The sequence below is a fragment of the Gymnogyps californianus genome, chromosome 25 (assembly GCF_018139145.2).
Source record: "Gymnogyps californianus isolate 813 chromosome 25, ASM1813914v2, whole genome shotgun sequence".
Classification (NCBI taxonomy): domain Eukaryota; kingdom Metazoa; phylum Chordata; class Aves; order Accipitriformes; family Cathartidae; genus Gymnogyps; species Gymnogyps californianus.
The window spans coordinates 4,504,673-4,522,238 of NC_059495.1; the positions used below are offsets into that span (position 1 = coordinate 4,504,673).

Genomic DNA, 17,566 nt, shown 5'->3' on the forward strand with positions numbered 1-17,566 from the left:
CCTCCCCCAGCACACTCTGTCCAGCAACTTTCCATTACAGGAAACATCTGCTGGGAGGCAGGGCTGAGCCTGGGTTACTGCAGGGCATTGGCCGACAGAATTACCCAGCTACAGTAACTTAAAGCATGTGCGAGTCATTTTGGTATCTTCCCCACCCGCTCCTTCCATGAGAAACGTTAACAAAGACTGAAGCTGCCTTTCAGAGCAGAGAGGGACTAGAGAGGAGAACCTGAGGGCAGACACTGAAGGAGTAAGAATAACTGCTTTTCTGGTTTCAAAGGGGAGGGGGGGGGGAAAGCAGCTGAAGTCTCCGAGCTGTTTACCGTCCTGTTCAGTCCTGGAAACCGCAGCTAGATCTGTGAATTACAGCTGGTCTGGTGGGGTCCTGGCAGTTGGAGCTATTTCAGTTGCTAGCTCTGGCAGTCCTGGGTATCGGGCCTCGGTTGGGAGTTGCAGATGCCTTGCACAGACCTGCCTGGGACTGCTCAGGCTGTTGGCACTTTTGCAGCGCTTCTTTAAGGGATGCCCACAGCAAGAAGCTGGTGAGACTGGAGCGGAAGAGCACAAAGATTGCCCACCAGCACGCTTACCCTAATGAGCCGCTTTTTCAAAGTCCTCTGGAGGACTCTCTCAGATCTGCAGAGGCTGCTAGGGCAGACAACCTGAATGTGAGCAGGAAAGTAGGGAAAAGCATGTAAACTCCTGCCAAGCTGCCGTATCTCTTTCGACTTTGAATCTAAACAAGAAGCAGTGACAGCAGGAACAGGAAAAGCAGAGTTTGACTGAGAACACGGGGAGCTGTGCAAGTGCTGAGGGAACGCTATGGATTCCTTGCTGGAGTGTGGGGCTCTCTGGGATCTTGTGCTGGATCAAGAACTGCCATGTCTGCTGTGGGACCTGGAGGGGCTTATCGACTTACCGCAAGAAAATGTCAGCCGTGGATCAGATGAAATTCCAGCTGTGAGTGTCTCTAAACTGAACTGTTTGTCACTCTAACAGAAGTTCTGGTGCTAAGCAGAAGTGTCTGTTGTAGTACAGGTTTTAGACAGGTCAGAACATCCCTTACTGCGGGGAAGGGAGGGGAGCGTCCCTCCACATGGAAACTGCACTGCTAAGTTGGGTTGCTGTAATGCATTGAACCCAAAGCTCAGAGCTGATTATAATCTCTATTCCCCCCTCCTTTCCCATCCTGTCTGCTTGTCCCAGGAAATCTTGAGCTTGGGCTCTTGCTGGAGCCCATCTCTGACCAAGATCTTTTCCAGATGTTCAGGCTAGAAGTTTGGTAAGTAAAATTCATATTTCTGTCATCTGCTGGTTAGCAGATTTTATTCAGAAGTAAGATACTTTCCTTTGGGCACACAGGACTGGAGCAAATATCTGAAGTGCTGAGTTGATGTTAAAAAATATTGTTTCCAGTTCGTTGAATTGGTGTGAGGAAGAGGGAGTGCTTTTGGGGGGTGGGGGATTATCTGTGTTTCCTTCTTTGATTTGACAGCGTTTGACAATTTTGTAAGGCTAATGCTAAATAAACTTAATATTCCTCCCACCCCTGCGACCCCACCAACACCATTCTCAAACAGAAGCTATGTTCTATAATCACGTTGATTTTGGGGGCCCTTGCTGGGAGGCTGTGAGGTGTGCCCACCTTTCTGCTTTGGGAGATTTGTATTGAGCAGCTGGAAGAGATAGGAGAGGGTTGTTGAGAGGAAATACAGATAAGGAGGGAAGAGGTCGTACCCCAGGTTGCTTTGCCTTCCCTGCATTTGTGGGAGAAAGAACATGATAGATTAGATGGGAGATATGGGCTTCCTGAATTTGTATCTGCCTCTATTTTGGTCAACTCTACCTTCAAAAGATGTTCTGGCTATTAGGAGCAGCTGTCAGCATGGACATGGTGTGTAGGAGGTGGTCTAACGTGGACAGAGTCACGTTACAGTTTAGTAAACACCAGAGAGAAGCCAGCTCCTGGTCTCCCTGCAGCCAACAGCACCGTTTTCTCTGAGGCCTTCCATGAGGCCAAGTGTCTGCAGAATAAGCGCAAAACATGGTTGAGTCCCTGCGAGAGCCTCTTCTGAGCCCCACAAAAGTGGTCGTACTATACCAGCAGGTAGTTGTGTGTTCACTGACTGCCAGGTGGAGCACTTGATGGGGAGAGGAATGGGGATGACTGCATTATTCCTGAGCTCTTCATGACAGTGATCGTTCAAGTTCCTCTGGCAGGGCTGCAGCTGTACTAAAGCGCCTATTTTCTGGGGTTGCTGCGCTGTTCCTGGGAGAGCTGGGGATTGGCAGCTAACTGATGCATTGCAAGCAGAGCATGTGTCATACCTTGTACAGTCTAGGATTGCAGGAAAAGAGATTTCTCCTGCAGCCACCGCTTCCATGCAATTCTGTTTTGCTACCTAGCAGATATGGGTATAGCCCTTCTATGCTGTACTTGCTCTTCCAAGTCAGGTTCTCCTCCTCTTCTCACTTAATGCACTAAATCCCAAATCCTCCTGTCTGTGTGTCTGCTGTGATGGGAGCTCCTAGCCTCATGCTTTGTAAGTGCATCTGATCCCCCTTCTCCTTACCAAGGTGTTCCTGTTTTCCCACTCCATTTCTCAGTACTCATGCCTACCCCTCTCTTTAACAGGCACTCTGTTATTTGCAGGTGTTGAGTCCAACATACAAACAACGGAATGAAGATTTCAGGAAACTCTTCAAACAGCTTCCTGACACGGAGCGCCTCATCGTAGGTAAGGTCAGCCCCTTGGTGCAGTGCTCTGTTGTGCTGGCCCATCGTTTGGGGAGGAAATCCAGCACACATGCATGCAGCTTTTTCTTCTTCAAAGAGATTGCCACCAAGGAACAAGCCCGTTGTGTCTTTCTTGTGCACAGACAGAACCCCTCCTCACCATTTCTAATGGGTTTCATTCGTTTTGCTTCAGGGAGAGCAACGCTGATTTTTATCAGCTACGGCTCTGTTCCCTCATGATACGAGGAGCGTGTTTTCCTCCACAGTGCTCCGCCAAACCTGACAGCGTGTTAGTGTGTGAGCTCTTTCCTCATTTGGTCAGGGTTACACGTCTCAACATGCATTCCACTGAGCTTCCCTTTTTTCTAACATCCCTGATGCTCCCTACTCACACATGACTGCCCTTCCCATATCCATTTAGGCTTTGGCCTTGCAGCTGATTAGTGACTGTCGGGTGCATTGCATGTATTCTTTTATCTTATGTAACTGGTGATCTCATACCATGTCTCATACTGTTGAAAGATGCACGTCCTAGCAGAGGAATAGAAGTTGTTTAGGATGCTTAAACTGGGAGAGAAATGAACAATGGCACTGGAAGGCAAAAAGGAAAAGACAGATTAAAATCTGGAAATAGTACATAGGATGCTACAGAATGACCAGCTGATAAGGCAAGATCATCAGTCAGTAAGAGAGATTGACTGTGATGTGCCCTTGGGAGGAATCATAACCTAGTGGGCAGCGCAGCAGCTGTGGCTCAGTTCCTTCTCGCTCTGCCTTTGACTTTCTGCAGGATTGTGCCGAGTAGCTTCTTCTCTTGGTGCTGCTGCTTATCCTCACCTTTAGGCTGTCCTGTCTTCTGGTTTTGGTGCTCCTAAATTATCATCTGTTGTCCACCCACAGATTACTCATGTGCGCTACAAAGAGACATTCTCCTGCAGGGCCGCCTCTACCTCTCTGAAAACTGGATCTGCTTTTACAGCAACATCTTCCGTTGGGAGACACTGGTAAGGCTGTCAGGCTGCCGCATTGAGCATGTATTTTATGTCGGCATATTTGCTGACGTTGCTTTAAAAGCACTCTTTCCGTTGTCTTTCTCATCAGTGTCTCTCTTTACCTGTGTTCTTTTTCTGCCTTCCCCTTTCTGCATGGCTCTGACTGTAGCTGACAGTTCGCTTGAAGGATATCTGCTCGATGACCAAGGAAAAAACAGCACGGCTCATTCCTAATGCCATCCAAGTTTGCACTGACACTGAAAAGGTACATCCTTGAAGCCTCTGCCTCTGGGGCCACCCCTTATGACTGTCAGGGGCAGGGGAATATAAGTAAGTGTGTTGCAGGATTTTTCCAAACTGACTGCTTGTGCTACCTGGGGCCCGGGAGGAAGCACCAAGGGAAAAGGGCTGGGTGCAGAGCTTCTGCAGACCTTGGGCTGAGTCTGGAACACACATAGCTCCTATGTGAGGTGTGGGGCCGGGTTATATAGTAGCACATCTCTAACGGAACTGCTTCCAGGCTCACTCCCTGGGTGAGAAGCACTCAGCCTCTCTGAGGCCTCCGTGGGCTTCAGTCTGTGCCCAAGAACTGAGAAGCTGTGCTGTATGGCTTGCTCAGTCCTTCTGTGAACTGTAGCTGGAAAGTGATCCAAACAGGCTTGTCTCTTTTTCTTCCCTTTTTTGGGCCTTTTCTGAACTGATTTTTCTCTCTATCTCTTCCTATTCAGCACTTTTTTACTTCCTTTGGGGCTCGAGACAGGACGTACATGATGATGTTCAGACTCTGGCAGAATGCTCTACTTGACAAGGTACAGAGACCAGCACCTCAGTGTTGGGGTGGGATGAAAGGGAGGTGATGAATATATGCAGAAGCATAATAACTGTGACTAATGTATATGCATAAAAAGACGTAGGAACAGTAAGCACATGTGTTTAGGCCAGCGGGTACATAACTGCAGGTGCAATTCTCTCTTTTCGCATGGAATTCTGTCTATGTACAGACATGTCTTGCACACACAGCAGATGCCACTTTGCCTCTGCTGAGGTGTGGAAGCATGCGTCTCAGGAAGGAGTTTTTTTGAGGTCCATAATTCAAGTGAAACAGCCCAGAAGAAAGCAGTTCAAAATGCAACAGAAATAGCTCACTGCACAGGCAAAGCTCTTAGTAAGTCTGTGCTTCAGAAGTGTAGAGTTCAAGATAAGACAGAAAAAGAGCGTGTCTTCAGGGCATCCCAAAACCAAATGAGAACAATGGTGGGTGTGGGATGCACTGGGTAAGAGCTCAGTGGGTTGGATTTTAAAATAAAGCAGGGATGTGCACCTGCTGTGCCAGAGGCCCCATATATCCTATATTTGATCTGAGTATCTGTTGCACAGTCCATTGAGTATTTCTGGCCTCACTGCAGGAGTAAGATTCATGAACTGACGTTACAGTGCTGCCAGCATTTTGAGATGTTCTGGCTTGAGTTCATACCATACTGGAAGGCTTAAGTAATCAAGCACCCAGAATACCCTGTCCTGAAAAATCGGGGTAGTATTTAGTATGCAAAAGGATCGCTTTGCATTGGGCAGCTTGTGTTGCTACCATATGCTGTAATTTGATCAGCCTTTTGAAGTTCCTAACAAAATTCAGTGCCCTTGGTTTCAAGGTCAAAGCAAATGGGAACTGTGATGTGGAGTGATAAAGACAGGAAACACTTCCAGAGCTCTTTTTCCAAATGTAGGATCCATGCCTGGCAGGAGAGAGGGAGAAAGAACCTAGTCCGTTTTTCCTGATAAGACATGTGAATTAGAGTGCACGTGGGAAGAAGGTGAAACGGAGTTAGACATTTTTCTGGATAAAAGTTTCTCATTAGAGGTTTTTCCCCATGCTTTTGATTGCTACTTTTGGGAGCTAGATTAAAAATTTCCTGCCTTATCCCATGCAGTAACTATGGGAAGAAGTTCAAGCCAGCAACTCAGAAAAAGTTCACTAGATTTGTTGTCCCTCATTACCAAGAAATCTTTGTCATTGGTCATAAATTTCTCATGGGTAAAAATCCATCCCCTTTCATCCCTGTATCACATATTTAAATCACAAGTTCTCCTGCCCCATTTCTTAAGAACCTCAGAATGCAGTCATATGGTGATCAACTGACCTGCATCCCTAAAGAGCTGGGCTTTTGTGAACGGTCTTGATAATTCATTTTCTCTTTTTAACTGGAAGTATATACAAGCTTTTCACAATAGTATCTGGTGAGACAAACTTCTTGATTTTAAAGTGCAACAGGAAATGTTTTTCTTTGTTGTTGTTTTAGATAGTTTTCCCTGCAGCTGTAATTCTTTAGGCAGCTTTAATTTAAACAAACTTGGAGGGGAAAAAACCTTATAAGGCGTTGGGGTTTGGTATAGTAGGAGACATTAAATGGAGGCACAGCAGAAGAGGCGGGGAAAACGTGTGGAGGGAAATGCAGGTTTACTGCTTACATTATTACATGCACAGCATTGTAGTACCGGGACTCATTTCCTATGCTGCGCTGGGTGTAGCCTCATGTTGGCTTTCCAATAGTCTTAAGTAACATGAGATTGTGGTATGGAAAAATAACAAAGTCAGATTTTAGGGCAGGACCTGGGCTGATGGTGAAGGCTTACTTGGCGAAAGGGCCTCTTATTGCTTGATGGAGGCAATCTCTAAGCCAGCTTGACGTAACAGTATAAGGATACGTACACCCGCAGCCCTTAGCCAGTATGGAGCTGGGCCAGCCTGCCAGTAGCACACAATCCACCTTGTAGCATCGCTGGAATTCAGAATAGGTGAGTCCCTCGGAAGGCTCTCACCTCCCATCAGGGGCTGTGTCAGAATCTCTCACTTCTCCTTTCAGGGCAAGGAATGTAATACGCCTGACAATGGTAGTTCCAAAAATTCATTATATTTTAGTATTCTCAGGTGAAAATGTATGCTGTTCTCTGTTCCCTCTTTTAGCCTCTCTGTCCAAAGGAGCTCTGGCACTTTGTCCACCAGTGTTATGGGAACGAGTTGGGTCTGACCAGTGATGATGAAGACTACGTGCCTCCTGATGATGACTTCAACACAATGGGGTGAGTGAGGAGGAGTAAAATCTGCCTGTGATGAAGAAAAGATGGCCTCAGGAGAGCAGGAGTCCTGATATATTGCATACCTCAAACTGCTGATTGTCCCTGGTGAGAGATTCTAGGTTCTGGCCAAATGTTTGCCCTTAAATGTGCAATGTCTAAAAAGCTGAAAGCGTACCATTTCCTCATGGAAGTCAGTCGGGATTGAAATGCCTGCCTCTCTACTTGCTGAGCTAGATGAGCAATTCTGTAAATGCCAAAGCATCCCAGTCATAGGGCCAGTCAGCGTGTTACATGGTCAGAAAGTGCTGATGCTTGTCAGTCTGTGTTACAGACACTTGAAAAAGCTTGTGCTTGATCTTCCTTGCACTGAGCCATTTCTGCTTCCGGTCAGACTAGAAACTTCATAGAATTATTCTTACTTGCTCTGTGTGTCCAGTTGTAGCTGTACTGAGGAGGGTAAACATAAAAACCTGTGTTCTCTGTGGCGTCTCAGCTACTGTGAAGAAATCCCCGTGGAAGAGAATGAAGTCAACGACAGCTCCTCAAAAAGCAGCATGGAGGCCAAACCAGAAGCTAGCCCTCAGCTGCCAAAGAAATCTGTCACTGCCAGCACGTTGACATCTACGGGAAGCAGTGAAGCGCCAGCCTCAGTAAGTGTTCTTCCTCCGCTGCAGTGGGAGCAGTAATCCTTTTCTCTGGGATCCAGCTGGTAGTCCTTGAATGTACAAGGTAACTGTTTACCCTGCAGCTCCTCTTCCACTGCAGCTGACCTCAGTCCTCGAGTCAGTGATACCTGTGAGCATGGCATTTGGCCAAGAAAAAGTGAGCAAAGTGTGCCTGTCCTAAAAGCCAGTAAACTGGGACTCTCAGCAGCAAGTGCGTTTTCCTTTCTATACTTTTAGATGAAAAGAAGTGGAGTGTTGGAGATAAAAGGGCTATAATTTCTTCTCTGCCTTCAGTTATTCCCTAGGAAACAGTGTGTGCCCTCATAGTATTACAGCAGAGCAGACCTTGTTTAGATATCACTTCAGATTTTCCTAGCTGTATAGGGCTTGTTTGGGAGCAAAATCAGTATTGTTTGTGTGCTTGTCTGAACAAACAAAAAGCCTTGTGTATGTCCTAAGCTTGAACTGTATGTGGTTCTTTGAGAGGAGGTGATCTAATATGTCCACGTGTTTTACAAACACCGTATGGTAACCTTCCTCCTCTCTCTATTATTTAATTTCCAGACATGTCGAGGCCAAATGTTCAAGGTATGAAATTTGGCCCACAGATGTAAAGTTTTCAGAAATAACCCCCAGTTTCCAGGTGCTGATCTTGCCCTCATTATGCTCTCTCCTTGCTGCAGTTTGATGGAGTGCTACCGGAAGAGGAGGAGGCAGTGGCGGAGAGTCCTGTGGAAAAAGACCTTGGCATTGCAAATATCATGGGAGAGAAGATAGAGATCATTGGCCCCGTGAACTCTCCTTCCCTAGACTTCAATGACAACGAAGACATTCCCACTGAGCTCAGTGACTCGTCAGAGACCCATGATGAAGGTATGCGGGGAAGGGCCATTCCATCGGTGGTGTTTTCAGCCTTCTCCCGTCCTTTCCAGTGAGGGACTGGAGCGGCAAATACTGAATTCCTTTTCTGGACCCTAAGAGTTCAGAAGATGCAAAGAATTCCCATCCCGGGCTGCAGAAGGCAAATGTGTGGGGTATTTGGAAGGATGTCCCTAAAATAACCTATGTAGTTAATCACCCCTTCTGACGTTCCAACTATTGTCCTGGGATCAGTGGAGGAAAAGGGTTGGAAGTACCTCCTTTGGGTTGCTTCTTCACAAAGTAAAATACTAAGGTCCTGGTACTGTGAAAGTACAGCCTCTGATACTGGCTCGGAGGATTACGGCTGGGGCTTGTGGGCCTGTTCCCCACAGGGGAAGTCCAAGCCTTTTACGAGGATCTGAACGGCCGTCAGTATGTGAATGAAGTGTTCAACTTCAGCGTGGACAAACTGTACGACTTGCTTTTCACGGACTCCCAGTTCCAGAGGGACTTCATGGAACAGCGCCGGTTCTCTGGTAAGCTGCTGGTGGCAAAGCCCGGTCACTGATGGAGGCTGCGTTCCCTGCGAGGTACAGAGGCCTGTACAGAAGGAAGGTCTTGGCATGTGCCTTGGAGGTGTAGCTTTGCCTGATGATAGAAGGATTGGGTAATATTCTGAGCAGATCTTGGGACAGCTGTAGCCTGTACTGACAGTAATCAAAAGCAGGTAGAACCAGCCTTGTTTGGCTATCTAGTTTTATTTTCTAAGAGCCGGATCTAAGTTTATGGAAGAAGCAGACTCTTTCATTTTTTAACACCAGCTAAGGCCTGATTCTGTGTTGAAGGCTTAACAGTGTGAGGAAAAAGCTATTCTAGCTCCACAGTAGACACTGGCACGGACTGTGCAGTTGACGATGCAAAGAGAGCGTGCCTTGGCATGCTGTAGTCCTCCTTTCCCTGTAACTGTAGGTCTGCTGAAGGAGGTATGTCCCCAGCCTCTCCCCCTTTCCCTGCACTGGAAAGAGGGGAAAATATGCACATTTAGTGCAGGAGACCTTTCTTTCATGCTCAGTTGAGCTCTAGTCCTTCTGCAGCCAAGCTCTCCAAGGGGAAGGAAATACTGTCCTGAGCTTGGTTATATGGTTATGCCTTTCCCTAGGGAACTGACCCGAGATCCCTCTCCAGTTACTTGAATGGAATATTGTTTTGTCCTCTCAGATATTATCTTTCATCCCTGGAAGAAGGAAGAAAATGGCAATCAGACCAGAGTGATCTTGTATACCATTACCCTCACCAACCCTCTGGCCCCCAAAACTGCCACTGTCACTGAGACGCAGGTATGTGAAAGGGGAGCAGGGGTGTAATGCTTTGTAGAAACAGACTTGTGATTTATTTGCTTGTCTTGAGCGTGTTGCTTTGCATGTTTTCATTCTCCCTATCCATTCTCCTTTACACATTTTTCTTGTATTAACTTGCTACCCAGTATCACTGCAAATGTGAATAGCTAATCTTAAACTCGAACTGGATTACATTGCAAGGAAAGGACTATAGATTTTCCAGCAAAAGCAGATGAGTTTGTAAACAAGCCAGCACATTCTAACAACTGTGTTTGTCACCCGTACTGGTGTTTTTTGAGCTGCAGTCAGTCCAGCAGATGTTATTCACGAGCAGGGCACAGGAAAGTCAGACACTGTCTGGCCAGTCCTTCTCACAGCTCTACATAGAGATGTCCAGGCTTTTTTATTACTGGTGAGGACAATTAGATGACCTGTTTAAAAAGGTAAAAAAGGGGAGCATCTGCAGTGCACTGGGAAGAGCCAGGCTAGCTGTATCTAGTAGGGGCTGCAGCTATAGAGGGAGGAAAAGCCTCCTTCCGTGTCCGGAGATATGTTTAAGTGGCCAAAGGTAAATACTGAGGGTTAGGTTGAGGGAATGCTAAGAGGGAGCCAAGAAAAGATGGGGTGTCTGAGCATTACATTTCAGGGAGAGGAGAATCCCAGTGGCAAGGTGTACCTTGTAAGGCTGGGATGAAGCGTGCTGTTCAGAAGCAATGACTGTGCAGGGAAGATAAGAGAAAGAAAAGAGGAGAGCAAAGTGATGGGCAAAGGGAACAGTACACTTCCAGGCAAGCAAGGACGTGGCCTATTTTATTCTGAGTTTGGGGTCAACCACTGAGGCGCACTTTGCTGTGTCCTTGCTGCAGAAGTAAGTGGGAATGGTCTGTAAGAAAAGCCATACTTTTAATATGGATCTGCAGTTAACTGTGTCTGTCCCCTTCGTGAGGTTTGTTCTACGGCAGCGAAAGCAGCAGATCAGAAGCGTTTAAAAGAAGTAATTGACAGGGTTTTACGGTGTTTAGAATCTCAGAATAATTTACACTAGAAAGGACCTCTGCTCCAAGCAGGGCCACCTCTGAGTTTAGACCAGGTTGCTCCCTGACAAGCCAGACATCAGTTTAATGAGAAGAGGTAACACTTGCAAAGGTCCCAAAGAACTGGTCCTCACGTGGCAGTGTACGTAACTACATCTCTGATACAAAGTGCTGGAGGTTGAGCTGCTGGAACTGAATGCCCCTTTTGAATTATGCCCTTGGGAAACATCGGAGTGAAACACTTGGTTTCCTCGAGTATGCCTTCCCTTAAAGGTGAGCTGTTCATGGAAAAATTGCAGAGATGGGGCTTGGGCGTGGGCGTGGTCTCCTATTTGTGGTAGAGCTGGTTTTGTAAAGTGCTAGTTGAAGGTGCCAATCTATCAAAGCTGTGTTCTAACCAGACTAATAGTTGCCTTGCATGCTGTCTTTTATGCAGACAATGTACAAAGCCAGCCAAGAAAGCGAGTGCTATGTCATAGATGCAGAGGTGCTAACTCACGACGTCCCCTACCATGATTATTTCTACACCATTAACCGCTACACGTTGACTCGTGTTGCCAGAAACAAAAGCCGACTCAGGTACACTTCTTGTTGGATAAAAAGCTTTACTGATGACCAGAAGTCACCTTTGGGTGGGAGTTCTGCTGTTTGGTGTGTTAGGAGGGGTTGGGGAGAACTTAGCCTTATTTCTTTGTCCTGTTGCTGGAACACTCCTATCACGAAGAGTTACTATAGGGGCAGCTGCCTACTGTGGTGACATCGAGCAAACAATAGACCCGATGCAGAGGGGTTACAGCTGGGTCAGGGAGAGGATTTACAGACTTTTCTTGCCCCCTTCTTGGAAGCAGGGGTTTCCAGGGCCAGTTGTCACACACAATCAACTACATGTGATAAGCAACAGCACACACGTCCAGGGACTGCGCCTCTGAGACGCACTTGGGGGGATGAGCAGAGGAATTTGGTACCAGGCAAAGCTATAGGCTTTTGTGTTTGACTTCGATAAGTGATCTAAATGTCTGCCTGCCACATGGCCGAAGGTCTCGGGAGTTCTCTCGGGGGAGGCTCTCTTGAGGCCTTCCTGCCACTGCCTTTGGAAGGACTTTTCATGCAGTGCTTCTCCTCGAGAAACATGAAGGGCTGAGACCATTCCAGAAAGAACAGTGTGCGTGATTATTTCTCATATTTACATTGACAAAGGATTGTGAATTGACATCACCTCCAGGAAGCAAAATTGGGAGAATGACTTTCCTTTCTTCACATAGGGTTTCTACAGAGTTACGTTACAGGAAACAGCCGTGGGGGCTGGTGAAATCCTTCATTGAGAAGAATTTTTGGAGCGGCCTAGAAGATTATTTCCGTCATTTGGGTAAGAGTGGCAATGACGGGAGCTGCGGTAATGACCCACAAACAGTGGCACCTTCCATAGCTTATGCATGTCTCCCTGCAAGCAGGCAGCATGACAGCATGATACCTGCTGCCAATCTACTGGGGATCAGACCTCGGAGTGACTTATAAAAGGGGCCAGCCAAAGTTATTACCACAGCGTTGGTAGCACTTGCTGGAATTAATCAGGTCATCAAATCCTGCTCTCTGGCAGGAGTGCAGGCAGCCTGGGGTCAGAGTTTGGCAAAAGGTGTAAGGGGTGTGTAGTGTGTCCTCTGGCACGGGCCTCTTAGACCCTGCCAACTTCTTTGGGCCAGCAGCTGTGCCATTAGAGAGCTTAAGTCTAGATCTCTGCAAGGCCAGTGCCACTTCTATTAAATGCTTTCCCTTGCTGTCTCTGCAGAGAGTGAACTGACCAAAACCGAGAGCACGTACCTGGCTGAGGTCCACAGACAATCCCCCAAAGAGAAAGTGAGCAAGCAATCGACCGTGCGCCGGAGAAAACGGGCCCATGCCCATCTGCGGGTGCCACACTTGGAGGAGGTGCTGAGTCCCGTCACCACCCCCACGGATGAGGAGGTTGCACATCGAATCAAGCATGTGGCAGGTAGGGAACCGCAGACCCCTCATGCTTGGGGATGGAGAGCTGGGTACCTCTGGAGAAAAACTGGAGCTTTGCTCGCAGAGGCTTAATGGGGAGAGGGGCCAGGGCTTTCCAGGGCAGGGAGGATGTATTGTGATTGTTTGAGTGAGATGGAGGGGCGGGTAGAGGGAAAAGGGTTGCCCTCCCCATCAGACAGCACTTCCTAGCTGAAACACGTCTGTCTCCTCAGGTTCCACTCAGACACGGCACATCCCTGAGGAGAGCCCCAGCGGCTTCCACCTGCAGAGTGTCTCCAAGCTGCTTCTTGTCATCAGTTTTGTGTAAGTGATTTTTTTTTTTTTTGCCTTCCTTCATAGTCAGTCTTTAACAACTTTTGTCCTTTCATGTTTCTGGTGTTCTGTGCTCCCCTGTGCCAGGTTTTCCTCTCTCATATTCCTCTCTGGTCCCAAACTTTGTGCAGCACAGAGGAGAGAAAAGCAATGATAGACAGAAAAGAATTAATTAAAATTTCCCCCAAATGCCCTATCAGCTGTTTTGTCTGGCTTGATCCCAGCTTTTGCCAGTACTTAGCTGGCTGCTGATCTGGCTCGGTAGGTTCTGGATCTTATTTTATCAAAGTCTGTCCTTTCCCCTCAGTTTTGACCTTGTTTTAACCAAACATGGGCTTCGCAGACCTGCGTGTTTCTGGGAGTCTTAAATGCACGTCAGCTATACTGTCTGGGACAGAGGCAACGTTCATGGTGGCAAGCAGGGTGAGGGGCAGCTGTGCAAGGAGAGGGGAGTCAATACTTAAACAAGAAGAAATCCAACACGTAGAAAGAGTCTTTTTTATTTCAGGGACTCAGTTTAGAGGTTTTCAATGACATCTAGAAACTGTGGGGTCTTTTTAATTTAAAATAAGTCATTTAATGTAATCTGCCGACAAACTAGCTGTTATCATGAAAGATGACCATGCAAAGCTCTCTGGGAGTTACTGTGCTATCACAACAGGGCTCAGTGTATGTGAGGAGTCTGTCTGTTACTTCTTTCCTCTGGTCTGGCAAAACCTATTTGGGTCTGGTCCTGGGCGGTGATTTTTGACGAGAGAGACCATCTCAGAAAGAAGCTGGACCGTTTAGAGATGATGATTTCTGCAAAATAAGGGTAGAAACACATGAAGCAAGAGAGATTTGCATGATTTCACTAGTTCAGCAGCAAGAACTATGCTTGGTTTGGGTCCCTTTTCTGCCACCACCTTTCACAGTTGCTAGTCTTGGACTTGGCTGGACGTGTACTCAGAGTGAGCTGGGTATGGGCCCCTCATATCCCTGTGGCTCAGTCTTTATGCCTAAACCCAGGCATAAAGGGTTTACTGTTTCTCTGCCTGTTGGGCTGACGGTAGCTTTCATGTGTTAGTGCTGCAGCGGTGGCTGGGCAGGTGCTGTGAAGCAGTACAGTCTAAAGGAGCAATCCAGATACGGCGGGTTTTTTCATCACTTAGGGAAATGGAAGCATACTGTTAACCCCAGAAGAACAGCAGAACTTGGGCTCATTGTTTTCTTAAGCTCCACCCACCTTCTAGTGAGGTGGGAAGAAGCTGAGATTTGTAGACTGAGGTTACTTTTCAAATTGAGCTCTTTTCTGCGTTTCCTTTTCCCAGTGGGGATAAAGACTGCAGAGGTTTGCAGCAGCAACCCAGCTAGTTGCTGTAATGATAAGTAAGGTAATGTAAAATAATGTAATGATGAGAAGATAGCCTCATGCTATCTTCTACATCTAGATGGGTGAGATGCAATTAAAACTTTGGGTAGGAAGGCACAAAAGCCTTATGACAATCTCTCCTGACAGGCTACTAGCTGAGCTTAGAGTGGTCAGAGAGCTCTCCATAATGTTTTCAGAATATTCTTCTGGCCAGTTGCCATCTGCCTGACTGAACTGCGTGATAGTGGGCCATTCTTCCAGCAAAATAGCTGCACTGTTCAGAGACAGGCACGAGCATGTTATTTTGGAATCTATTCCCTGAGAGCGGCTGACGGGAGGAGCAGAAATGCCCATGCGTGGCAGTGGGGGGGCAAGAGGAGTGGTACAGTATCTGGTCAAAGCACTGGCCTGCGGTGGTGTTCCCATCGCCGGGTGCAGTAGGAGTGGGTAAGGCTGGATGCCTGCAGGCTGCAACATGCATTTATGTGTCAGACAGTGCCCTGCATGGGCGCGCTTTGGGCTTCTCTGCAAGAGCCACACACAGCTCCTCTTTTGCTGAGCGAATTTCACCATTAATTGCAGGCACACGGTTATTTGTCTTTCTTGCCTCTCTTCCCACTGTTCCTTTCTTCCCTCCTCCCCCCCATATATCTTCTGCACTGTCTATGAGCCTTCTCTGCTCAGCCCAGTTTCTCCTGTTCTGTGTCAGTCCGTTTCTAACCTGCAGCTACTCCGTCTTTTCTCTTCCCTGCTCCCATTAGGATTTGTTTCAGGTACCGTCTCTCTCTTTTTTTACCTCTTTACTCTCCTGTTTCCCTCCCTTTCTCTGCATTCAGCACATCCGCTCATCCAACCTGTTCTGTCTGGTCTGTCATCCCTGTCTTTCTGTCTGTCCGTCTGCCTTGCTCACACATTTCTCCCATGAGGTGAAGTTTTGGGTTCTGATCACCTGGCCCTTACTCAGATTAAATTCCCACTCACATACAGCATGGACCTGGGCCCCAGGCACCTTCTTAAAGCCTTGGGCGTTTTCCCAGGTGTGATTGGCAAGCAATGGGCTATGAAGTGCTCCTCGTAAACTGACTGTTTTCTTTATTTCCAGTCTGGTGCTGCTGGTCATTCTCAATATGATGCTGTTCTACAAACTCTGGATGTTGGAATATACTACGCAGACGCTCACGGCATGGCAGGGCTTGCGGCTACAGGAAAGGTACTGTCACGCCTGCTTTGTCTTTGCCTCTTCTTGCATGTTTCCTATGGATGTTGGAGGCTTTCCCAGAACGCCAAAGCTCTGGGCTCTCTTGTAGATTGCTTCCTTTTTGTGTAAAATAGATGAAGCAGGTAGTTAGCTGAAGCTGTGGGGCCGTCAGCATTTCCAGATCTGAACTGCTGAACAGTTGCAGAACACAGCGAGTTAAGGCAACCTCTGCTTCTTCCCAGCATCCCATGTAACGGAGGATGCTCCACAAATAAATGTTTTGCAATCTTGGGCCAAGGTTGTCACCTCCCCTCCTTTGATGGCTAAACTTCCCTCTGTATGAAAAGCAGAAAGAACCCTTTGTACTCAGAGGAGAATTCGGGCCTGTGACACACAATCAGCTGTTAGATAAGTGTTTCGAAAGGTGTGAGTCCAGATATCAGCAAGTTGTTAGAGCGTGAGATGAAGAGAGAGATCACTAGGAGTTCACAGGGCGCTTCTTAAGTGTTCCCTGGCAGTACTAGATGGTAAGCAGTGAAGTGTGATTGCAGATTGACTTAGTTTCTTTAATAATTGGTAGCGTGGAATCTTTTCCAGGGCTTTTTGGACATCCTGTTTCAGTGTAGTGTCCACTTGGTGTGTGCTGAGATGCGTAGAGCTCTAGGCTGTATGGTGGCATTTCCCCATTTCCTTTTGCAGAAGGCATGCTGACAGCCTCCAACCAGAATGAATTTTTTGTTCGGCTTTATTATATAGACTTTATTATAGACTATATAGACTTTATTATATAGACTCCCCCATCTTGTCTAGGGTCAAAGGTGGACCTGCCAGTCTGTATTTCCCAGGCTGCACTCCAGAGCACCTTTTTGTAGATAGCATTTATGGTGGTGAGCTGATGTCCCATAGCTGTTTGTTTGTTTAAAACGATAGCCGGCAATTTTGTGTTTTGAATTCCTTCTGGTGTTTTTAGGTGAATGTTTTTATGTACATAAGTAAGTGCTAGGTATCCTGCCTGAATAGTCTCTTCTCTGTTTTCAGAGGTTGAGAACATCCCGAGTCCACTGTGCTAAGGTGCTTACGTCCCCTTTCTGGCTGTACTTTTGTGCGGTCACAGTTGTTCCCTTGCTAAGTTGGGTTTGACTTTAAGCATCCATAGCCATACGCTACTGTCGTGATGACTTTTTTGCATGATTTGTCTCATGTTACAGGCTTTCTCATTTCTCTTCATTAGGGAAGGGAATTATTATTTTCCCCATAATAGCCCTGCTACTTTCCCACAGATAGATACATTAAGTGATTTTGCCTGCTTTGTCTTCCTCTGGCACTCTTGGTATTTATTTGGACCACTACAATATCATATTTAAGTATAGCACTTGACTTACTTATGTGCTGTTTGTGTGCTTCTTGTAATGTGCATGTACTGGAATTATATGAGTACCTCTCCTCCCACCCCGCCCCCTGCACAGGTAACTTCATTGTGTTGCAGCAGTGATTGCTATGGAAGTAGATGGAACCCATCTGCTGGGTCAAAGGCCGGGTGTGCTCAGAAGCATTCAGTTTGAGGCTCTGAAGACATTTTTTTCCATATCTGGTTCTACTGAGACTGGGCAGGGGCAGTCAGCAGTCCCCCAAACTAAGTGTACCAATCCTAAGCATGTAGCCTGTCTGCTCAGACAAGGAAAGCAGTCTTTAGTAGTAGTGGAGTGTTACTTATTAGAGACTAGGATTATTGACCATGGGGAGTGGGTCCATTTTTTCACTGGTGCTGGGTTTTTATTGCCATGCTTAATTAACATTTCTTTGTTTTAGCTCCAGGTCTGGAGCCAGCTGAGCAGGACAGATGCCAGCACTCGAGGCGCTGACGGGGGGCTCACTGGGAACGGCTGCCCAGAGCTGCCACTCAGGGCCACGTGATGGGCCAGCGGTGAGCCTGGCGAGGAGGTGGAGCTCGGCTGGGCCAAGGCAAGGATAAATCTCAGTTGAGGAGAGCAATGCAAAGA

At 47.2% G+C, this 17,566-nt stretch overlaps 1 protein-coding gene across 5 annotated transcripts in view; it reads left to right on the top strand.

The window, feature by feature from the left end:
• GRAMD1B (GRAM domain containing 1B) overlaps nucleotides 1-17,566 on the top strand; it is a 96,652-nt gene that overhangs the window by 76,690 nt on the left and 2,396 nt on the right. For 3 of the 5 annotated variants that reach the window (XM_050910903.1, XM_050910904.1, XM_050910905.1), the window contains 15 exons: nucleotides 2,654-2,738; nucleotides 3,638-3,741; nucleotides 3,899-3,994; nucleotides 4,458-4,538; nucleotides 6,692-6,807; nucleotides 7,298-7,454; nucleotides 8,153-8,342; nucleotides 8,723-8,866; nucleotides 9,549-9,667; nucleotides 11,138-11,280; nucleotides 11,964-12,067; nucleotides 12,488-12,691; nucleotides 12,918-13,008; nucleotides 15,130-15,141; nucleotides 15,471-15,578. In XM_050910903.1, coding sequence (XP_050766860.1) covers nucleotides 2,654-2,738; nucleotides 3,638-3,741; nucleotides 3,899-3,994; nucleotides 4,458-4,538; nucleotides 6,692-6,807; nucleotides 7,298-7,454; nucleotides 8,153-8,342; nucleotides 8,723-8,866; nucleotides 9,549-9,667; nucleotides 11,138-11,280; nucleotides 11,964-12,067; nucleotides 12,488-12,691; nucleotides 12,918-13,008; nucleotides 15,130-15,141; nucleotides 15,471-15,578 — 1,754 coding nt within the window. The remainder of the gene's footprint in view (nucleotides 1-2,653; nucleotides 2,739-3,637; nucleotides 3,742-3,898; nucleotides 3,995-4,457; nucleotides 4,539-6,691; nucleotides 6,808-7,297; nucleotides 7,455-8,152; nucleotides 8,343-8,722; nucleotides 8,867-9,548; nucleotides 9,668-11,137; nucleotides 11,281-11,963; nucleotides 12,068-12,487; nucleotides 12,692-12,917; nucleotides 13,009-15,129; nucleotides 15,142-15,470; nucleotides 15,579-17,566) is intronic. The other 2 variants (XM_050910901.1, XM_050910902.1) reach the window with 1 other exon arrangement.